This window comes from Chiloscyllium punctatum, chromosome 22 (assembly GCF_047496795.1).
Source record: "Chiloscyllium punctatum isolate Juve2018m chromosome 22, sChiPun1.3, whole genome shotgun sequence".
Taxonomy (NCBI): Eukaryota; Metazoa; Chordata; class Chondrichthyes; order Orectolobiformes; family Hemiscylliidae; genus Chiloscyllium; species Chiloscyllium punctatum.
The window spans coordinates 19,139,271-19,161,761 of NC_092760.1; the positions used below are offsets into that span (position 1 = coordinate 19,139,271).

The following is a 22,491-nucleotide window of genomic DNA, read 5'->3' on the forward strand; positions in this document are numbered from 1 at the left end:
CCTCCCACCCTAAACCTATGCCCTCTAGATTAGATTAGATTAGATTACTTACAGTGTGGAAACAGGCCCTTCGGCCCAACAAGTCCACACCGCCCCGCCGAAGCGTAACCCACCCCTACCCCTACCCCTACATCTACCCCTTACCTAACACTACGGGCAATTTAGCATGGCCAATTCACCTGACCTGCACATCTTTGGACTGTGGGAGGAAACCGGAGCACCCGGAGGAAACCCACGCAGACACGGGGAGAACGTGCAAACTCCACACAGTCAGTCGCCTGAGGCGGGAATTGAACCCGGGTCTCTGGCGCTATGAGGCAGCAGTGCTAACCACTGTGCTACCTCTAGTTCTGGACTCCCCCACACTAGGGAAGAGACTTTGCCTATTACCCTATCCATACCCCTCATGATTTTATAAACCTCTATAAGGTCACCCCTCAGCCTCTGACACTCCAGGGAAAACAGCCCCAGCTTATTCAACCTAAAATCTTCCAACTCTGGCAACATCCTTAAATATTTTCTGAACCCTTTCAAGTTTCACAACATCTTTCCGATAGGAAGGAGACCAGAATTGCACGCAATATTCCAACAGTGGCCTAACCAATGCCCTGTACAGCTGCAACATGACCTTCCAACTCCTGTACTCAATACTCTGACCAATAAAGGAAAGCATACCAAACGCCTTCTTCACTATCCTATCCACCTGCGACTCCACTTTCAAGGAGCTATGAACCTGCACTCCAAGGTCTCTTTGTTCAGCAACACTCCCTAGGACCTTACCATTAAGTGTATAAGTCCTGCTACAATTTTCTTTCCCAAAATGCAGCACCTCACATTTAGCTAAGTTAAACTCCATCTGCCATTTCTCAGCCCATTGGCCCATCTGGTCGAGATCCTGTTGTAATCTGAGGTAACCCTCTTCGCTGTCCACTACACCTCCAATTTTGGTGTCATCTGCAAACTTACTAACTGTACCTCTTATGCTCACATCCAAATCATTTATCTAAAATGACAAAAAGTAGAGGACCCAGCACCGATCCTTGTGGCACTCCCCTGGTCACAGGCCTCCAGTCTGAAAAACAACCCTCCACACTACCCTCTGTCTTTGAGCCAGTTGTGTATCCAAATGGCTAGTTCTCCCTGTATTCCGTGAGATCTAACCTTGCCAACTAGTCTTCCATGGGGAACCTTGTCCAATGCCTGATGGAAGTACATTTTGATCACGTCCACCGCTCTGCCCTCATAATCCTCTCTGTTACTTCTTCAAAAAAACTCAATCAAGTTTGTGAGACATGATTTCCCACGCACAAGGCCATGTTGACTATCCTGAATCAGTCCTACATCCTGTCCCTGAGTATTCCCTCCAACAACGTGCCCACCACTGAGGTCAGGCTCACTGGTCTATAGTTCCCTGGCTTGTCCTTACCACCCTTCTTAAACTGTGGCACCACGTTTGCCAACCTCCAGTCTTCTGGCACCTCACCTGTGACTATCGATGATACAAATATCTCAGCAAGAGGCCCAGCAATGATTTCTCTAGCTTCCCACAGAGTTCTAGGGTACATCTGATCAGGTCCTGGGGATTTATCCACCTTTATGCATTTCAAGACATCCAGCACTTCCTCCTCTGTAATCTGGACATTTTTCAAGGTGTCAGCATCTATTTCCCTACAGTCTATATCTTCCATATACTTTTCCACAGTAAAGACTGATGCAAAATACTCGGTTACGACCTCGCCATCTCCTGCAGTTCCACACAATGGCCACCTTGCTGATCTTTGGGGGGCCTTATTCTCAACAATAGATGATTGGAGAGAAGTGGCTTTTGTTACAGATTTAATGTGAAAATGTAGTGGGGGTCTGATTAGTGACAGAAAAATGAAATGATAAAGGGGAAAGAGAAAGGACAGAGGATTGAACCTGTGGCGAGCTTTGTCATCGAGTGAGACAGGGCAGCTCGTCCAATAGGTGTAGGGAAGTCTTGTGTTACAATATTGGAGGCCCTTGTGTTTGCTGTCCACTGAGAGACCCTGAAAAGGGGCCTTGTCCTGAGAAGCTAGTACAAGGCAAGTGAGGAGCAGGAATAATGATCAAACCCTTTACAAGAAAACTTTTGTCATGTTTCTTTGGTTTAGAGTGGATTAGTAGCTGATCTTTTGAAGACATATAGACATTGTGTTCACTTGGTTACATTCAATTGCTTTGTGTAAGTGGAAAGGAGTGATTTCAGGGTCTGTGCAGATAGTGTGCTCTGGGTGCCTGGGCTGAGCTGAGTGAGTCATGTCTCTCTATCCTACAGGTGTGAACGCTATCCCAGGAGTGAAATATTCTGATAGTGCTGGAGGATTTTTCTATGAAGACAGTGGGAGGCTGCAGTCAGTCACCAGGAGTCGCTTCATACACTGGTGGGTATTTCTGATTGTAGTTGACCTGGTGAGCCTGTTCTGTACTTGCCAGGGCTGTGTGTGACGTATTGCTCCAAGGAGAATGACTTTGGAAGGTTCCAGGCAGAGCTGATTGTTTTGGGTCATGTTGGTGAATTCTGTATGCTGCTTGCCATGTGTTCTGCCTGCAGCCTGCGCTCACTTTGCTGTAAATCCAAATAAAGTTGTCCTACACTGAAGCTTCATCATGTCGAGAGGGGAACTAGCAGGATGGTGGTGATGATGCTCTGCAACTGCCTTTATGCTGCTTGATTGGAGAGGTCACGGATATGGAAGGAGCAATGGTGACTTCCCACAGTGCATCTTGTAGACTGTGCGCACTGAATGTCAGTGATGAAGGGAATGAATGTCGAAGGCCATCAACGAGGTGTGAATTAACTAATGACTTGTCCTGGATGGTGTTGAGTTTCATGGCGTGGTATTTTGTGTATTTATTAATTGCGTGTGGGCTTTGTTGGTTGGGAGCACCGTTTGTTTGCCATCCCGAGGGAAGCTGGACAAGGTGGTGGTCAGTTGCTGTCTGGGACCTTTGCAATCCATCTACTGTAGGCAGTCGTAGGATCGTGTGAGGGAGGGCCATGATTCTGACCGAATAACACGGAAGGAATGATGACATAGTTCAAAGTCAGGGTGGCTTGTGGGGGTGGTATTCCCATGACTTGAGTGTGCTATCAAGGAACCCTCGCAAAACTGGAATTACTGGGTGTCAGGGGACAAACTCCCTGCTGGTTAGAGTCATTCCTGACACATAGGAAGATGGCCATGGCAATTAAAGGTCAGCTCATCTGAGCTCCAGGACATCTCTGCAAGAGTTCCTCAGGGTAGTACCAACTATCTCACCCTCACCATCTTCAGCTGCTTCATCCATGGCCTTCTCTCTGTCGTAAGCTCAGAAGTGGGGATGTTCGCTACTGATTGCACGCTGTTCACCATTCGGAACTCCTCAGATGCTGAAGCAGTCCACGCAATAATGCAGCAAAATCTGGACAATATCTAGGCTTGAGCCAACAAGTGCCAAGCAACATCCATGCCACACAAATGCCACGCGATGACTATCTCTGGTAAGAGGGGATCGAGCTAACACCCCACCCCTTGACATTCAGTGATGTTACCATCACTGTATCCCCTCAGTGTCAACATCCTGGGGTTACCATTGACCAGAAACTAAACTGGACTCCCCACGTAAACATTGGCTGCAACAGCAAATCAGAAGGTAGGAGTGCTACAGCGAGTAACACACCTCCTGCCTCACCAGAGCCTGTCCACCATCTACAAGGGACAAGTGATGGAATCTTGCCTACTTACCTGGATGAAGGCAACTCTTAACAACACTCCAGCTTGGTACCATTCAGGACAAAGCACCTTGATTGATTGGCACCACACCCACAGGCATCCCCTCCCTCCACCACTGATGCTCAGCAGCAGCAGTGTGTACGATGTACAAGGGGCAGGTTGTCTGGTTCTCTTAAATGAGGAAGGGGGAGATATGTTGTTCCCCAGCTGTACTGGGGACGGTGAATGAGCCACAGGTCGTGCCCTGGTTTTATTGTATGGGTGCAGATGGGGAGGGGGATTGAGGGCCAGGGGAATGACTGGCTGACAGCACTGTCATGGTGGGTGTGAGGAGCTGACACTGTTTCTTCATCTCTCTAGGACCACGTCTGGTGACACCTTGCAGCTGACGGAACAATCCCTGGACTGTAACCTCCTCAACAACACGGTCCGCATCAAGTTCCTGAATTGTCACGTGCTTCCAGGTGGCGTCCATGTACACGAGACTCATGACCGTGTGACCCTGCTCATTCTGACCAACCAGACTGTGCACAGGATTGTGCTGCCGCACCCCTCCCGCATGTATCGGAGTGTGAGTACACTGCCTTGTTTGTGGGTGGGAGGGTGGGGTTTGGGTCTTGGGCAAATCCTACCCTCTCCATGCAGCACCCGAATGGGTCTTCAACCTGTAATCTGATCCACAGGCTCCCAACTGATTCACACTGCTCGCTTCTCACCATCCATGAAAGGGGCAGACACCCACATCCTCTGAATTGGGTCAGGTGAAGCCTGACGAATTTTGGGACAGTTTGCTGAACAAGGATTGGGGGGGGGGGGGGGGGAGTCAACCCATGGGGGTGTAGGTAGACACATCATGTAAAGCTGCAGAGCATAGTGTGCTTGAGACCAGAAACACCAACCTTCAGAGATACGTGCACTTGTACAATCGGATATCTCCACAAGCAGGTAACCATCATCTGTGGAGACAGTGTTGGAGACCAGGAGCTGTGTCACAGTACGTGTGTGGAGGCAGTGGTGTTCCAGACGCTGGGGGAGTCTGTGTGTGCAGGGAATCGTGCAGGCACTGTTATAGACCCGGGGCTGTGTCTGTGCAGTCTGTGGGTGGAGGCAGTGTTACAGACAGGGGGCTGTGTCTGTGCAGTCTGTGTGTGGAGGCAGTGTTACAGACAGGGGGCTGTGTCTATGCCGAGGCAGTGAAATAGACACAGGGCTATCTCTGAGCAGTCTGTGTGTGGATACAGTGTTATAGATGCAGGGCTGTGTCTGTGACGTGAGTGTGTGGAGGCAGTGTTATAGACACTGGGCTGTGTCTGTGCAGAGGCAGTGTTATAGACACAGGGCTGTGTCTGTGCAGTGTGTGTGTGGAGGCAGTGTTATAGACACAGGGCTGTGTCTGTGCAGTGTGTGTGTGGAGGCAGTGTTATAGACACTGGGCTGTGTCTGTGCAGTGTGTGTGTGGAGGCAGTGTTATAGACACAGGGCTGTGTCTGTGCAGTGTGTGTGTGTGGAGGCAGTGTTATAGACACAGGGCTGTGTCTGTGCAGTGTGTGTGTGGAGGCAGTGTTACAGACAGGGGGCTGTGTCTGTGCAGTGTGTGTGTGGAGGGCCGTGTTATAGACACTGGGCTGTGTCTGTGCAGTGTGTGTATGGAGGCAGTGTTATAGACACAGGGCTGTGTCTGTGCAGTGTGTGTGTGTGGAGGCAGTGTTATAGACACAGGGCTGTGTCTGTGCAGTGTGTGTGTGGAGGCAGTGTTATAGACACAGGGCTGTGTCTGTGCAGTGTGTGTGTGTGGAGGCAGTGTTATAGACACAGGGCTGTGTCTGTGCAGTGTGTGTGTGGAGGCAGTGTTATAGACACGGGGCTGTGTCTGTGCAGTGTGTGTGTGGAGGCAGTATTATAGACACTGGGCTGTGTCCGTGCAGTGTGTGTGTGGAGGCAGTGTTACAGGCAGGGGGCTGTGTCTGTGCAGTGTGTGTGTGGAGGGCCGTGTCATAGACACTGGGCTGTGTCTGTGCAGTGTGTGTGTGGAGGCAGTGTTATAGACAGGGGGCTGTGTCTGTGCAGTGTGTGTGTGGAGGGCCGTGTTATAGACAGGGGGCTGTGTCTGTGCAGTGTGTGTGTGGAGGCAGTGTTATAGACACAGGGCTGTGTCTGTGCAGTGTGTGTGTGGAGGCAGTGTTACAGGCAGGGGGCTGTGTCTGTGCAGTGTGTGTGTGTGGAGGCAGTGTTACAGGCAGGGGGCTGTGTCTGTGCAGTGTGTGTGTGTGAGGGCAGTGTTATAGACACTGGGCTGTGTCTGTGCAGTGTGTGTGTGTGAGGGCAGTGTTATAGACACTGGGCTGTGTCTGTGCAGTGTGTGTGTGTGAGGGCAGTGTTATAGACACAGGGCTGTGTCTGTGCAGTGTGTGTGTGGAGGCAGTGTTGTAGACAGGGGGCTGTGTCTGTGCAGTGTGTGTGTGGAGGCAGTGTTACAGGCAGGGGGCTGTGTCTGTGCAGTGTGTGTGTGTGAGGGCAGTGTTATAGACACTGGGCTGTGTCTGTGCAGTGTGTGTGTGTGAGGGCAGTGTTATAGACACTGGGCTGTGTCTGTGCAGTGTGTGTGTGGAGGCAGTGTTCCAGACAGGGTGCTATGTTTGTGCATTGTGTGTGTGTGGAGGCAGTGTTATAGACACGGGGCTGTGTCTGTGCAGTGTGTGTGTGTGAGGGCAGTGTTATAGACACTGGGCTGTGTCTGTGCAGTGTGTGTGTGGAGGCAGTGTTCCAGACAGGGTGCTATGTTTGTGCATTGTGTGTGTGTGGGGGCAGTGTTATAGACACAGGGCGCTGTGTCTGTGCAGTGTGTGTATGGAGGCAGTGTTAGAGACACAGGGCTGTGTCTGTGCAGTGTGTGTGTGGAGGCAGTCTTATAGACACTGGGCTGTGTCTGTGCAGTGTGTGTGTGTGGAGGCAGTGTTACAGACACTGGGCTGTGTCTGTGCAGTGTGTGTGTGTGGAGGTAGTGTTATAGACACAGGGCTGTGTCTGTGCAGTGTGTGTGTGTGTGGAGGCAGTGTTATAGACACAGGGCTGTGTCTGTGCAGTGTGTGTGTGGAGGCAGTGTTACAGACAGGGGGCTGTGTCTGTGCAGTGTGTGTGTGTGTGTGGAGGCAGTGTTACAGACAGGGGGCTGTGTCTGTGCAGTGTGTGTGTGTGTGTGGAGGCAGTGTTATAGACACAGGGCTGTGTCTGTGCAGTGTGTGTGTGTGTGGGGGCAGTGTTATAGACACGGGGCTGTGTCTGTGCAGTGTGTGTGTGGAGGCAGTGTTATAGACACTGGGCTGTGTCTGTGCAGTGTGTGTGTGTGTGTGGAGGCAGTGTTACAGACACTGGGCTGTGTCTGTGCAGTGTGTGTGTGTGGAGGCAGTGTTACAGACACTGGGCTGTGTCTGTGCAGTGTGTGTGTGTGTGGAGGCAGTGTTATAGACACGGGGCTGTGTCTGTGCAGTGTGTGTGTGGAGGCAGTGTTATAGACACTGGGCTGTGTCTGTGCAGTGTGTGTGTGGAGGCAGTGTTACAGACAGGGGGCTGTGTCTGTGCAGTGTGTGTGTGTGGAGGCTGTGTTATAGACACTGGGCTGTGTCTGTGCAGTGTGTGTGTGTGGAGGCAGTGTTATAGACACTGGGCTGTGTCTGTGCAGAGTGTGTGTGTGGAGGCAGTGTTATAGACACTGGGCTGTGTCTGTGCAGTGTGTGTGTGGAGGCAGTGTTATAGACACTGGGCTGTGTCTGTGCAGTGTGTGTGTGTGGGGGCAGTGTTACAGACACTGGGCTGTGTCTGTGCAGTGTGTGTGTGGAGGCAGTGTTATCGGCACGGGGCTGTGTCTGTGCAGTGTGTGTGTCTGTGGAGGCAGTGTTATAGACACTGGGTTGTGTCTGTGCAGTGTGTGTGTGGAGGCAGTGTTATAGACACTGGGCTGTGTCTGTGCAGTGTGTGTGTGTGTGTGTGGAGGCAGTGTTACAGACACTGGGCTGTGTCTGTGCAGTGTGTGTGTGTGGAGGCAGTGTTACAGACACTGGGCTGTGTCTGTGCAGTGTGTGTGTGTGGAGGCAGTGTTACAGACACTGGGCTGTGTCTGTGCAGTGTGTGTGTGTGGAGGCAGTGTTACAGGCAGGGGGCTGTGTCTGTGCAGTGTGTGTGTGGAGGCAGTGTTATCGAAACAGGGCTGTGTCTGTGCAGTGTGTGTGTGGAGGCAGTGTTACAGGCAGGGGGCTGTGTCTGTGCAGTGTGTGTGTGGGGGCAGTGTTATAGACACTGGGCTGTGTCTGTGCAGTGTGTGTGTGTAGAGGCAGTGTTATAGACACAGGGCTGTGTCTGTGCAGTGTGTGTGTGTGGAGGCAGTGTTACAGGCAGGGGGCTGTGTCTGTGCAGTGTGTGTGTGGGGGCAGTGTTATAGACACTGGGCTGTGTCTGTGCAGTGTGTGTGTGTAGAGGCAGTGTTATAGACACAGGGCTGTGTCTGTGCAGTGTGTGTGTGGAGGCAGTGTTATAGACACAGGGCTGTGTCTGTGCAGTGTGTGTGTGTGGAGGCAGTGTTACAGACAGGGGGCTGTGTCTGTGCAGTGTGTGTGTGTGGAGGCAGTGTTACAGACACTGGGCTGTGTCTGTGCAGTGTGTGTGTGTGGAGGCAGTGTTACAGACACTGGGCTGTGTCTGTGCAGTGTGTGTGTGGAGGCAGTGTTACAGGCAGGGGGCTGTGTCTGTGCAGTGTGTGTGTGGAGGCAGTGTTATCGAAACAGGGCTGTGTCTGTGCAGTGTGTGTGTGGAGGCAGTGTTACAGGCAGGGGGCTGTGTCTGTGCAGTGTGTGTGTGGGGGCAGTGTTATAGACACTGGGCTGTGTCTGTGCAGTGTGTGTGTGTGTGGAGGCAGTGTTATAGACACAGGGCTGTGTCTGTGCAGTGTGTGTGTGTGGAGGCAGTGTTATAGACACAGGGCTGTGTCTGTGCAGTGTGTGTGTGGAGGCAGTGTTATAGACACAGGGCTGTGTCTGTGCAGTGTGTGTGTGTGGAGGCAGTGTTACAGACAGGGGGCTGTGTCTGTGCAGTGTGTGTGTGGAGGCAGTGTTATAGACACAGGGGGCTGTGTCTGTGCAGTGTGTGTGTGTGGAGGCAGTGTTACAGACACTGGGCTGTGTCTGTGCAGTGTGTATGTGTGGAGGCAGTGTTACAGACAGGGGGCTGTGTCTGTGCAGTGTGTGTGTGGAGGCAGTGTTATAGACACTGGGCTGTGTCTGTGCAGTGTGTGTGAGGAGGCAGTGTTATAGACACAGGGCTGTGTCTGTGCAGTGTGTGTGTGGAGGCAGTGTTACAGACACTGGGCTGTGTCTGTGCAGTGTGTGTGTGTAGAGGCAGTGTTATAGACACAGGGCTGTGTCTGTGCAGTGTGTGTGTGTGGAGGCAGTGTTACCGACACTGGGCTGTGTCTGTGCAGTGTGTGTGTGGGGGCAGTGTTATAGACACAGGGCTGTGTCTGTGCAGTGTGTGTGTGGGGGCAGTGTTATAGACAGGGGGCTGTGTCTGTGCAGTGTGTGTGTGTGGAGGCAGTGTTATAGACACTGGGCTGTGTCTGTGCAGTGTGTGTGTGGAGGCAGTGTTATAGACAGGGGGCTGTGTCTGTGCAGTGTGTGTGTGTGGAGGCAGTGTTACAGGCAGGGGGCTGTGTCTGTGCAGTGTGTGTGTGGAGGCAGTGTTATCGACACGGGGCTGTGTCTGTGCAGTGTGTGTGTGTGGAGGCAGTGTTATAGACACTGGGCTGTGTCTGTGCAGTGTGTTTGTGTGGAGGCAGTGTTATAGGCACAGGGCTGTGTCTGTGCAGTGTGTTTGTGTGGAGGCAGTGTTATAGGCACAGGGCTGTGTCTGTGCAGTGTGTGTGTGGAGGCAGTGTTATAGGCACAGGGCTGTGTCTGTGCAGTGTGTGTGTGGAGGCAGTATTATAGACACAGGGCTGTGTCTGTGCAGTGTGTTTGTGTGGAGGCAGTGTTATAGACACAGGGCTGTGTCTGTGCAGTGTGTTTGTGTGGAGGCAGTGTTATAGGCACAGGGCTGTGTCTGTGCAGTGTGTTTGTGTGGAGGCAGTGTTATAGGCACAGGGCTGTGTCTGTGCAGTGTGTGTGTGTGGAGGCAGTGTTATAGGCACAGGGCTGTGTCTGTGCAGTGTGTGTGTGGAGGCAGTGTTATAGACACAGGGCTGTGTCTGTGCAGTGTGTGTGTGGAGGCAGTGTTACAGACAGGGGGCTGTGTCTGTGCAGTGTGTGTGTGTGTGGAGGCAGTGTTACAGACACGGGGCTGTGTCTGTGCAGTGTGTGTGTGTGTGGAGGCAGTGTTATAGACACAGGGCTGTGTCTGTGCAGTGTGTTTGTGTGGAGGCAGTGTTATAGGCACAGGGCTGTGTCTGTGCAGTGTGTTTGTGTGGAGGCAGTGTTATAGGCACAGGGCTGTGTCTGTGCAGTGTGTGTGTGTGGAGGCAGTGTTATAGACACTGGGCTGTGTCTGTGCAGTGTGTGTGGGGAGGCAGTGTTATAGACACAGGGATGTGTCTGTGCAGTGTGTGTGTGGAGGCAGTGTTACAGACAGGGGGCTGTGTCTGTGCAGTGTGTGTCTGGAGGCAGTGTTACAGACACGGGGCTGTGTCTGTGCAGTGTGTGTGTGTGTGGAGGCAGTGTTATAGACACTGGGCTGTGTCTGTGCAGTGTGTGTGTGGAGGCAGTGTTACAGAAACAGGGCTGTGTCTGTGCAGTGTGTGTGTGTGTGTGTGGAGGCAGTGTTATAGACACAGGACTGTGTCTGCGCAGTGTGTGTCTGTGTGGAGGCAGTGTTACAGACAGGGGGCTGTGTGTGTGTGTGTGTGGAGGGCCGTGTTATAGGCAGGGGGCTGTGTCTGTGCAGTGTGTGTGTGGAGGCAGTGTTATAGACACTGGGCTGTGTCTGTGCAGTGTGTGTGTGGAGGCAGTGTTAAAGACAGGGGGCTGTGTCTGTGCAGTGTGTGTGTGTGGAGGCAGTGTTAAAGACAGGGGGCTGTGTCTGTGCAGTGTGTGTGTGGAGGCAGTGTTATAGACACTGGGCTGTGTCTGTGCAGTGTGTGTGTGGAGGCAGTGTTATAGACCCAGGGCTGTGTCTGTGCAGTGTGTGTGAGGAGGCAGTGTTATAGACACAGGGCTGTGTCTGTGCAGTGTGTGTGTGGAGGCAGTGTTATAGACACTGGGCTGTGTCTGTGCAGTGTGTGTGTGGAGGCAGTGTTATAGACACAGGGCTGTGTCTGTGCAGTGTGTGTGTGGAGGCAGTGTTACAGAAACAGGGCTGTGTCTGTGCAGTGTGTGTGTGAGGAGGCAGTGTTATAGACCCAGGGCTGTGTCTGTGCAGTGTGTGTGTGTGGAGGCAGTGTTATAGACCCAGGGCTGTGTCTGTGCAGTGTGTGTGAGGAGGCAGTGTTATAGACACAGGGCTGTGTCTGTGCAGTGTGTGTGTGGAGGCAGTGTTATAGACACTGGGCTGTGTCTGTGCAGTGTGTGTGTGGAGGCAGTGTTATAGACACAGGGCTGTGTCTGTGCAGTGTGTGTGTGGAGGCAGTGTTACAGAAACAGGGCTGTGTCTGTGCAGTGTGTGTGTGAGGAGGCAGTGTTATAGACCCAGGGCTGTGTCTGTGCAGTGTGTGTGTGTGGAGGCAGTGTTATAGACCCAGGGCTGTGTCTGTGCAGTGTGTGTGTGAGGAGGCAGTGTTATAGACCCAGGGCTGTGTCTGTGCAGTGTGTGTGTGAGGAGGCAGTGTTATAGACCCAGGGCTGTGTCTGTGCAGTGTGTGTGTGAGGAGGCAGTGTTATAGGCACAGGGCTGTGTCTGTGCAGTGTGTGTGTGTGGAGGCAGTGTTATAGACACAGGGCTGTGTCTGTGCAGTGTGTGTGTGGGGGCAGTGTTATAGACACAGGGCTGTGTCTGTGCAGTGTGTGTGTGGAGGCAGTGTTATAGACACTGGGCTGTGTCTGTGCAGTGTGTGTGTGGAGGCAGTGTTACAGACAGGGGGCTGTGTCTGTGCAGTGTGTGTGTGGAGGCAGTGTTACAGACAGGGGGCTGTGTCTGTGCAGTGTGTGTGTGGAGGCAGTGTTATAGACACGGGGCTGTGTCTGTGCAGTGTGTGTGTGGAGGCAATGTTATAGACAGGGGGCTGTGTCTGTGCAGTGTGTGTGTGTGGAGGCAGTGTTACAGACAGGGGGCTGTGTCTGTGCAGTGTGTGTGTGTGGAGGCAGTGTTATAGACAGGGGGCTGTGTCTGTGCAGTGTGTGTGTGGAGGCAGTGTTATAGACACTGGGCTGTGTCTGTGCAGTGTGTGTGTGTGGAGGCAGTGTTATAGACACGGGGCTGTGTCTGTGCAGTGTGTGTGTGGAGGCAGTGTTACAGACAGGGGGCTGTGTCTGTGCAGTGTGTGTGTGGAGGCAGTGTTATAGACAGGGGGCTGTGTCTGTGCAGTGTGTGTGTGGAGGCAGTGTTATAGGCACAGGGCTGTGTCTGTGCAGTGTGTGTGTGTGGAGGCAGTGTTACAGACACTGGGCTGTGTCTGTGCAGTGTGTGTGTGTGTGGAGGCAGTGTTACAGACACAGGGCTGTGTCTGTGCAGTGTGTGTGTGTGGAGGCAGTGTTACAGACACAGGGCTGTGTCTGTGCAGTGTGTGTGTGTGGAGGCAGTGTTATAGACACAGGGCTGTGTCTGTGCAGTGTGTGTGTGTGGAGGCAGTGTTATAGACACAGGGCTGTGTCTGTGCAGTGTGTGTGTGTGTGGAGGCAGTGTTACAGACACTGGGCTGTGTCTGTGCAGTGTGTGTGTGGAGGCAGTGTTATCGGCACGGGGCTGTGTCTGTGCAGTGTGTGTGTGTGTGGAGGCAGTGTTACAGACACTGGGCTGTGTCTGTGCAGTGTGTGTGTGTGGAGGCAGTGTTATAGACACAGGGCTGTGTCTGTGCAGTGTGTGTGTGTGGAGGCAGTGTTATAGACACAGGGCTGTGTCTGTGCAGTGTGTGTGTGTGTGGAGGCAGTGTTACAGACACTGGGCTGTGTCTGTGCAGTGTGTGTGTGTGGAGGCAGTGTTACAGGCAGGGCGCTGTGTCTGTGCAGTGTGTGTGTGGAGGCAGTGTTATAGACACGGGGCTGTGTCTGTGCAGTGTGTGTGTGGAGGCAGTGTTATAGACACAGGGCTGTGTCTGTGCAGTGTGTGTGTGGAGGCAGTGTTATAGACACAGGGCTGTGTCTGTGCAGTGTGTGTGTGGAGGCAGTGTTCCAGACAGGGGGCTGTGTCTGTGCAGTGTGTGTGTGTGGAGGCAGTGTTCCAGACAGGGGGCTGTGTCTGTGCAGTGTGTGTGTGGAGGCAGTGTTACAGACAGGGGGCTGTGTCTGTGCAGTGTGTGTGTGGAGGCAGTGTTATAGAAACAGGGCTGTGTCTGTGCAGTGTGTGTGTGGAGGCAGTGTTACAGACAGGGGGCTGTGTCTGTGCAGTGTGTGTGTGTGGAGGCAGTGTTCCAGACAGGGGGCTGTGTCTGTGCAGTGTGTGTGTGGAGGCAGTGTTATAGAAACAGGGCTGTGTCTGTGCAGTGTGTGTGTGGAGGCAGTGTTATAGACACTGGGCTGTGTCTGTGCAGTGTGTGTGTGGAGGCAGTGTTATAGACACAGGGTTGTGTCTGTGCAGTGTGTGTGTGGAGGCAGTGTTACAGAAACAGGGCTGTGTCTGTGCAGTGTGTGTGTGTGTGTGTAGAGGCAGTGTTATAGACACAGGACTGTGTCTGCGCAGTGTGTGTGTGTGTGGAGGCAGTGTTACAGACAGGGGGGTGTGTGTGTGTGGAGGGCCGTGTTATAGGCAGGGGGCTGTGTCTGTGCAGTGTGTGTGTGGAGGCAGTGTTACAGACAGGGGGCTGTGTCTGTGCAGTGTGTGTGTGGAGGCAGTGTTACAGACAGGGGGCTGTGTCTGTGCAGTGTGTGTGTGGAGGCAGTGTTACAGACAGGGCGCTGTGTCTGTGCAGTGTGTGTGTGTGGAGGCAGTGTTACAGACAGGGGGCTGTGTCTGTGCAGTGTGTGTGGGGGCAGTGTTATCGACACGGGGCTCTGTCTGTGCAGTGTGTGTGTGTGGGGGCAGTGTTATAGACACAGGGCTGTGTCTGTGCAGTGTGTGTGTGTGGAGGCAGTGTTGTAGACAGGGGGCTGTGTCTGTGCAGTGTGTGTGTGTGGAGGCAGTGTTACAGGCACAGGGCTGTGTCTGTGCAGTGTGTGTGTGTGGAGGCAGTGTTACAGACAGGGGGCTGTGTCTCTGCAGTGTGTGTGTCTGCAGGCAGTGTTATAGACACCGTGCTGTGTCTGTGCAGTGTGTGTGTGTGTGGAGGCAGTGTTACAGACACAGGGCTGTGTCTGTGCAGTGTGTGTGTGTGTGGAGGCAGTGTTACAGACACAGGGCTGTGTCTGTGCAGTGTGTGTGTGTGGAGGCAGTGTTACAGACAGGGGGCTGTGTCTGTGCAGTGTGTGTGTGTGGAGTCAGTGTTACAGACACAGGGCTGTGTCTGTGCAGTGTGTGTGTGTGTGGAGGCAGTGTTACAGACACAGGACTGTGTCTGTGCAGTGTGTGTGTGGAGGCAGTGTTACAGACAGGGGGCTGTGTCTGTGCAGTGTGTGTATGGAGGCAGTGTTATCGACACAGGGCTGTGTTTGTGCAGTGTGTGTGTGTGTGTGTGGAGGCAGTGTTACAGACAGGGGGCTGTGTCTGTGCAGTGTGTGTGTGAGGGCAGTGTTATCGACACGGGGCTGTGTCTGTGCATTGTGTGTGTGGAGGCAGTGTTATAGACACGGGGCTGTGTCTGTGCAGTGTGTGTGTGTGGAGGCAGTGTTCCAGACAGGGTGCTGTGTTTGTGCATTGTGTGTGGGTGGGGGCAGTGTTATAGACACAGGGGGCTGTGTCTGTGCAGTGTGTGTGTGGAGGCAGTGTTATAGACACTGGGCTGTGTCTGTGCAGTATGTGTGTGGAGGCAGTGTTATAGACACTGGGCTGTGTCTGTGCAGTGTGTGTGTGGAGGCAGTGTTACAGACAGGGGGCTGTGTCTGTGCAGTGTGTGTGTGGAGGCAGTGTTACAGACACAGGGCTGTGTCTGTGCAGTGTGTGTGTGGAGGCAGTGTTACAGACAGGGGGCTGTGTCTGTGCAGTGTGTGTGTGTGGAGGCAGTGTTACAGACAGGGGGCTGTGTCTGTGCAGTGTGTGTGTGTGGAGGCAGTGTTACAGACACAGGGCTGTGTCTGTGCAGTGTGTGTGTGGAGGCAGTGTTACAGACAGGGGGCTGTGTCTGTGCAGTGTGTGTGTGGAGGCAGTGTTACAGACACTGGGCTGTGTCTGTGCAGTGTGTGTGTGTGGAGGCAGTGTTAGAGACACAGGGCTGTGTCTGTGCAGTGTGTGTGTGGAGGCAGTGTTACAGACAGGGGGCTGTGTCTGTGCAGTGTGTGTGTGTGGAGGCAGTGTTACAGACAGGGGGCTGTGTCTGTGCAGTGTGTGTGTGGAGGCAGTGTTACAGACACAGGGCTGTGTCTGTGCAGTGTGTGTGTGTGGAGGCAGTGTTACAGACAGGGGGCTGTGTCTGTGCAGTGTGTGTGTGGGGGCAGTGTTACAGACAGGGGGCTGTGTCTGTGCAGTGTGTGTGTGTGGAGGCAGTGTTACAGACAGGGGGCTGTGTCTGTGCAGTGTGTGTGAGGAGGCAGTGTTATCGACACGGGGCTCTGTCTGTGCAGTGTGTGTGTGGAGGCAGTGTTATAGACACAGGACTGTGTCTGTGCAGTGTGTGTGTGGAGGCAGTGTTATAGACACTGGGCTGTGTCTGTGCAGTGTGTGTGTGTGGAGGCAGTGTTATAGACACAGGGCTGTGTCTGTGCAGTGTGTGTGTGGAGGCAGTGTTATCGACACGGGGCTCTGTCTGTGCAGTGTGTGTGTGGAGTCAGTGTTATAGACACAGGGCTGTGTCTGTGCAGTGTGTGTGTGTGGAGGCAGTGTTACAGGCAGGGGGCTGTGTCTGTGCAGTGTGTGTGTGTGGAGGCAGTGTTATAGACACTGGGCTGTGTCTGTGCAGTGTGTGTGTGTGGAGGCAGTGTTACAGGCAGGGGGCTGTGTCTGTGCAGTGTGTGTGTGGAGGCAGTGTTATAGACACTGGGCTGTGTCTGTGCAGTGTGTGTATGGAGGCAGTGTTAGAGACACAGGGCTGTGTCTGTGCAGTGTGTGTGTGGAGGCAGTGTTATAGACACTGGGCTGTGTCTGTGCAGTGTGTGTGTGTGGAGGCAGTGTTACAGACACTGGGCTGTGTCTGTGCAGTGTGTGTGTGGAGGCAGTGTTACAGGCAGGGGGCTGTGTCTGTGCAGTGTGTGTGTGTGGAGGCAGTGTTACAGACACTGGGCTGTGTCTGTGCAGTGTGTGTGTGTGGAGGCAGTGTTACAGACACTGGGCTGTGTCTGTGCAGTGTGTGTGTGTGGAGGCAGTGTTACAGAAACAGGGCTGTGTCTGTGCAGTGTGTGTGTGTGGAGGCAGTGTTATAGACACTGGGCTGTGTCTGCAGTGTGTGTGTGTGGAGGCAGTGTTACAGACACTGGGCTGTGTCTGTGCAGTGTGTGTGTGTGGAGGCAGTGTTACAGAAACAGGGCTGTGTCTGTGCAGTGTGTGTGTGTGGAGGCAGTGTTATAGACACGGGGCTGTGTCTGTGCAGTGTGTGTGTGTGGAGGCAGTGTTACAGACACTGGGCTGTGTCTGTGCAGTGTGTGTGTGGAGGCAGTGTTACAGACACTGGGCTGTGTCTGTGCAGTGTGTGTGTGTGGAGGCAGTGTTCCAGACAGGGGGCTGTGTCTGTGCAGTGTGCATGTGTGGAGGCAGTGTTACAGACAGGGGGCTGTGTCTGTGCAGTGTGTGTGTGGAGGCAGTGTTACAGACAGGGGGCTGTGTCTGTGCAGTGTGTGTGTGTGGAGGCAGTGTTATAGACACAGGGCTGTGTCTGTGCAGTGTGTGTGTGGAGGCAGTGTTATAGACAGGGGGCTGTGTCTGTGCAGTGTGTGTGTGGAGGCAGTGTTATAGACACAGGGCTGTGTCTGTGCAGTGTGTGTGTGGAGGCAGTGTTATAGACACAGGGCTGTGTCTGTGCAGTGTGTGTATGGAGGCAGTGTTATAGACACTGGGCTGTGTCTGTGCAGTGTGTGTGTGTGGAGGCAGTGTTATCGACCCAGGGCTGTGTCTGTGCAGTGTGTGTGTGGAGGCAGTGTTATAGACACAGGGCTGTGTCTGTGCAGTGTGTGTGTGGAGGCAGTGTTATAGACACAGGGCTGTGTCTGTGCAGTGTGTGTGTGGAGGCAGTGTTATAGACACAGGGCTGTGTCTGTGCAGTGTGTGTGTGGAGGCAGTGTTACAGACACAGGGCTGTGTCTGTGCAGTGTGTGTGTGTGGAGGCAGTGTTCCAGACAGGGTTCTGTGTTTGTGCATTGTGTGTGTGTGGGGGCAGTGTTATAGACACAGGGCGCTGTGTCTGTGCAGTGTGTGTATGGAGGCAGTGTTATAGACACTGGGCTGTGTCTGTGCAGTGTGTGTGTGTGGAGGCAGTGTTACAGACACTGGGCTGTGTCTGTGCAGTGTGTGTGTGTGTGGAGGCAGTGTTACAGACACAGGGCTGTGTCTGTGCAGTGTGTGTGTGTGGAGGCAGTGTTACAGACACAGGGCTGTGTCTGTGCAGTGTGTGTGTGTGGAGGCAGTGTTATAGACACAGGGCTGTGTCTGTGCAGTGTGTGTGTGTGGAGGCAGTGTTATAGACACAGGGCTGTGTCTGTGCAGTGTGTGTGTGTGTGGAGGCAGTGTTACAGACACTGGGCTGTGTCTGTGCAGTGTGTGTGTGTGGAGGCAGTGTTATAGACACAGGGCTGTGTCTGTGCAGTGTGTGTGTGTGGAGGCAGTGTTATAGACACAGGGCTGTGTCTGTGCAGTGTGTGTGTGTGTGTGGAGGCAGTGTTACAGACACTGGGCTGTGTCTGTGCAGTGTGTGTGTGTGGAGGCAGTGTTACAGGCAGGGCGCTGTGTCTGTGCAGTGTGTGTGTGGAGGCAGTGTTACAGACACTGGGCTGTGTCTGTGCAGTGTGTGTGTGGAGGCAGTGTTACAGACACTGGGCTGTGTCTGTGCAGTGTGTGTGTGTGGAGGCAGTGTTACAGACACAGGGCTGTGTCTGTGCAGTGTGTGTGTGGAGGCAGTGTTACAGACAGGGGGCTGTGTCTGTGCAGTGTGTGTGTGTGGAGGCAGTGTTACAGACAGGGGGCTGTGTCTGTGCAGTGTGTGTGTGGAGGCAGTGTTACAGACAGGGGGCTGTGTCTGTGCAGTGTGTGTGTGTGGAGGCAGTGTTACAGACAGGGGGCTGTGTCTGTGCAGTGTGTGTGTGGGGGCAGTGTTACAGACAGGGGGCTGTGTCTGTGCAGTGTGTGTGTGGAGGCAGTGTTATAGACACTGGGCTGTGTCTGTGCAGTGTGTGTGTGGAGGCAGTGTTATAGACACAGGGCTGTGTCTGTGCAGTGTGTGTGTGGGGGCAGTGTTATAGACACAGGGCTGTGTCTGTGCAGTGTGTGTGTGTGGAGGCAGTGTTACAGACACAGGGCTGTGTCTGTGCAGTGTGTGTGTGGGGGCAGTGTTATAGACACCGGGCTGTGTCTGTGCAGTGTGTGTGTGGAGGCAGTGTTACAGACAGGGGGCTGTGTCTGTGCAGTGTGTGTGTGTGGAGGCAGTGTTACAGACAGGGGGCTGTGTCTGTGCAGTGTGTGTGTGGAGGCAGTGTTATCGACACGGGGCTCTGTCTGTGCAGTGTGTGTGTGGAGTCAGTGTTATAGACACAGGGCTGTGTCTGTGCAGTGTGTGTGTGTGGAGGCAGTGTTATAGACACTGGGCTGTGTCTGTGCAGTGTGTGTATGGAGGCAGTGTTAGAGACACAGGGCTGTGTCTGTGCAGTGTGTGTGTGGAGGCAGTGTTATAGACACTGGGCTGTGTCTGTGCAGTGTGTGTGTGTGGAGGCAGTGTTATAGACACAGGGCTGTGTCTGTGCAGTGTGTGTGTGGAGGCAGTGTTACAGGCAGGGGGCTGTGTCTGTGCAGTGTGTGTGTGGAGGCAGTGTTACAGACAGGGGGCTGTGTCTGTGCAGTGTGTGTGGGGAGGCAGTGTTATAGACACTGGGCTGTGTCTGTGCAGTGTGTGTGTGTGGAGGCAGTGTTACAGAAACAGGGCTGTGTCTGTGCAGTGTGTGTGTGTGGAGGCAGTGTTATAGACACTGGGCTGTGTCTGCAGTGTGTGTGTGTGGAGGCAGTGTTACAGACACTGGGCTGTGTCTGTGCAGTGTGTGTGTGTGGAGGCAGTGTTACAGAAACAGGGCTGTGTCTGTGCAGTGTGTGTGTGTGGAGGCAGTGTTGTAGACACAGGGCTGTGTCTGTGCAGTGTGTGTGTGTGGAGGCAGTGTTATAGACACGGGGCTGTGTCTGTGCAGTGTGTGTGTGTGGAGGCAGTGTTACAGACACTGGGCTGTGTCTGTGCAGTGTGTGTGTGGAGGCAGTGTTATAGACACGGGGCTGTGTCTGTGCAGTGTGTGTGTGGAGGCAGTGTTATAGAAACAGGGCTGTGTCTGTGCAGTGTGTGTGTGGAGGCAGTGTTACAGACAGGGGGCTGTGTCTGTGCAGTGTGTGTGTGTGGAGGCAGTGTTCCAGACAGGGGGCTGTGTCTGTGCAGTGTGTGTGTGAGGGCAGTGTTATCGACACGGGGCTGTGTCTGTGCATTGTGTGTGTGGAGGCAGTGTTATAGACACGGGGCTGTGTCTGTGCAGTGTGTGTGTGTGGAGGCAGTGTTATCGACACGGGGCTGTGTCTGTGCATTGTGTGTGTGGAGGCAGTGTTATAGACACTGGGCTGTGTCTGTGCAGTGTGTGTGTGGAGGCAGTGTTCCAGACAGGGTGCTGTGTTTGTGCATTGTGTGTGGGTGGGGGCAGTGTTATAGACACAGGGGGCTGTGTCTGTGCAGTGTGTGTGTGGAGGCAGTGTTATAGACACTGGGCTGTGTCTGTGCAGTATGTGTGTGGAGGCAGTGTTATAGACACTGGGCTGTGTCTGTGCAGTGTGTGTGTGTGGAGGCAGTGTTATAGACACTGGGCTGTGTCTGTGCAGTGTGTGTGTGGAGGCAGTGTTATAGACACTGGGCTGTGTCTGTGCAGTGTGTGTGTGTGGAGGCAGTGTTACAGACAGGGGGCTGTGTCTGTGCAGTGTGTGTGTGGAGGCAGTGTTACAGACACAGGGCTGTGTCTGTGCAGTGTGTGTGTGGAGGCAGTGTTACAGACAGGGGGCTGTGTCTGTGCAGTGTGTGTGTGTGGAGGCAGTGTTACAGACAGGGGGCTGTGTCTGTGCAGTGTGTGTGTGGAGGCAGTGTTACAGACACAGGGCTGTGTCTGTGCAGTGTGTGTGTGGAGGCAGTGTTACAGACACTGGGCTGTGTCTGTGCAGTGTGTGTGTGTGGAGGCAGTGTTACAGACACAGGGCTGTGTCTGTGCAGTGTGTGTGTGGAGGCAGTGTTACAGACACAGGGCTGTGTCTGTGCAGTGTGTGTGTGTGGAGGCAGTGTTACAGACAGGGGGCTGTGTCTGTGCAGTGTGTGTGTGTGGAGGCAGTGTTACAGACAGGGGGCTGTGTCTGTGCAGTGTGTGTGTGGGGGCAGTGTTACAGACAGGGGGCTGTGTCTGTGCAGTGTGTGTGTGGAGGCAGTGTTATAGACACTGGGCTGTGTCTGTGCAGTGTGTGTGTGGAGGCAGTGTTATAGACACAGGGCTGTGTCTGTGCAGTGTGTGTGTGGAGGCAGTGTTATAGACACCGGGCTGTGTCTGTGCAGTGTGTGTGTGGAGGCAGTGTTACAGACAGGGGGCTGTGTCTGTGCAGTGTGTGTGTGTGGAGGCAGTGTTACAGACAGGGGGCTGTGTCTGTGCAGTGTGTGTGTGGAGGCAGTGTTATCGACACGGGGCTCTGTCTGTGCAGTGTGTGTGTGGAGTCAGTGTTATAGACACAGGGCTGTGTCTGTGCAGTGTGTGTGTGTGGAGGCAGTGTTATAGACACTGGGCTGTGTCTGTGCAGTGTGTGTATGGAGGCAGTGTTAGAGACACAGGGCTGTGTCTGTGCAGTGTGTGTGTGGAGGCAGTGTTATAGACACTGGGCTGTGTCTGTGCAGTGTGTGTGTGGAGGCAGTGTTATAGACACAGGGCTGTGTCTGTGCAGTGTGTGTGTGGAGGCAGTGTTACAGGCAGGGGGCTGTGTCTGTGCAGTGTGTGTGTGGAGGCAGTGTTACAGACAGGGGGCTGTGTCTGTGCAGTGTGTGTGGGGAGGCAGTGTTATAGACACTGGGCTGTGTCTGTGCAGTGTGTGTGTGTGGAGGCAGTGTTACAGAAACAGGGCTGTGTCTGTGCAGTGTGTGTGTGTGGAGGCAGTGTTACAGAAACAGGGCTGTGTCTGTGCAGTGTGTGTGTGTGGAGGCAGTGTTGTAGACACAGGGCTGTGTCTGTGCAGTGTGTGTGTGTGGAGGCAGTGTTATAGACACGGGGCTGTGTCTGTGCAGTGTGTGTGTGTGGAGGCAGTGTTACAGACACTGGGCTGTGTCTGTGCAGTGTGTGTGTGGAGGCAGTGTTACAGACAGAGGGCTGTGTCTGTGCAGTGTGTGTGTGTGGAGGCAGTGTTACAGACAGGGGGCTGTGTCTGTGCAGTGTGTGTGTGTGGAGGCAGTGTTACAGACAGGGGGCTGTGTCTGTGCAGTGTGTGTGTGTGGAGGCAGTGTTACAGACAGGGGGCTGTGTCTGTGCAGTGTGTGTGTGGAGGCAGTGTTATAGACACTGGGCTGTGTCTGTGCAGTGTGTGTCTGGAGGCAGTGTTATAGACACTGGGCTGTGTCTGTGCAGTGTGTGTGTGTGGAGGCAGTGTTATAGACACTGGGCTGTGTCTGTGCAGTGTGTGTGTGGAGGCAGTGTTATAGACAGGGGGCTGTGTCTGTGCAGTGTGTGTGTGGAGGCAGTGTTACAGACAGGGGGCTGTGTCTGTGCAGTGTGTGTGTGGAGGCAGTGTTATAGACACAGGGCTGTGTCTGTGCAGTGTGTGTGTGGAGGCAGTGTTATAGACACAGGGCTGTGTCTGTGCAGTGTGTGTGTGTGGAGGCAGTGTTATAGACACAGGGCTGTGTCTGTGCAGTGTGTGTGTGGAGGCAGTGTTATAGACACAGGGCTGTGTCTGTGCAGTGTGTGTGTGGAGGCAGTGTTATAGACACAGGGCTGTGTCTGTGCAGTGTGTGTGTGTGGAGGCAGTGTTATAGACACAGGGCTGTGTCTGTGCAGTGTGTGTGTGGAGGCAGTGTTATAGACACAGGGCTGTGTCTGTGCAGTGTGTGTGTGGAGGCAGTGTTATAGACACGGGGCTGTGTCTGTGCAGTGTGTGTGTGTGGAGGCAGTGTTATAGACACAGGGCTGTGTCTGTGCAGTGTGTGTGTGGAGGCAGTGTTATCGACCCAGGGCTGTGTCTGTGCAGTGTGTGTGTGGAGGCAGTGTTATAGACACAGGGCTGTGTCTGTGCAGTGTGTGTGTGGAGGCAGTGTTATCGACCCAGGGCTGTGTCTGTGCAGTGTGTGTGTGGAGGCAGTGTTATAGACACGGGGCTGTGTCTGTGCAGTGTGTGTGTGGAGGCA

General features: G+C 53.7%; 1 protein-coding gene across 1 annotated transcript in view; it reads left to right on the forward strand.

Annotated features, from left to right (window-relative positions):
* The window catches only part of nup160 (nucleoporin 160), a 427,529-nt gene that overhangs the window by 323,073 nt on the left and 81,965 nt on the right, over window positions 1-22,491 (forward strand). The window contains exons 2-3 of the mRNA XM_072592866.1: window positions 2,300-2,405; window positions 4,098-4,308. Of these exons, the coding sequence (XP_072448967.1) occupies window positions 2,300-2,405; window positions 4,098-4,308 (317 nt within the window). The remainder of the gene's footprint in view (window positions 1-2,299; window positions 2,406-4,097; window positions 4,309-22,491) is intronic.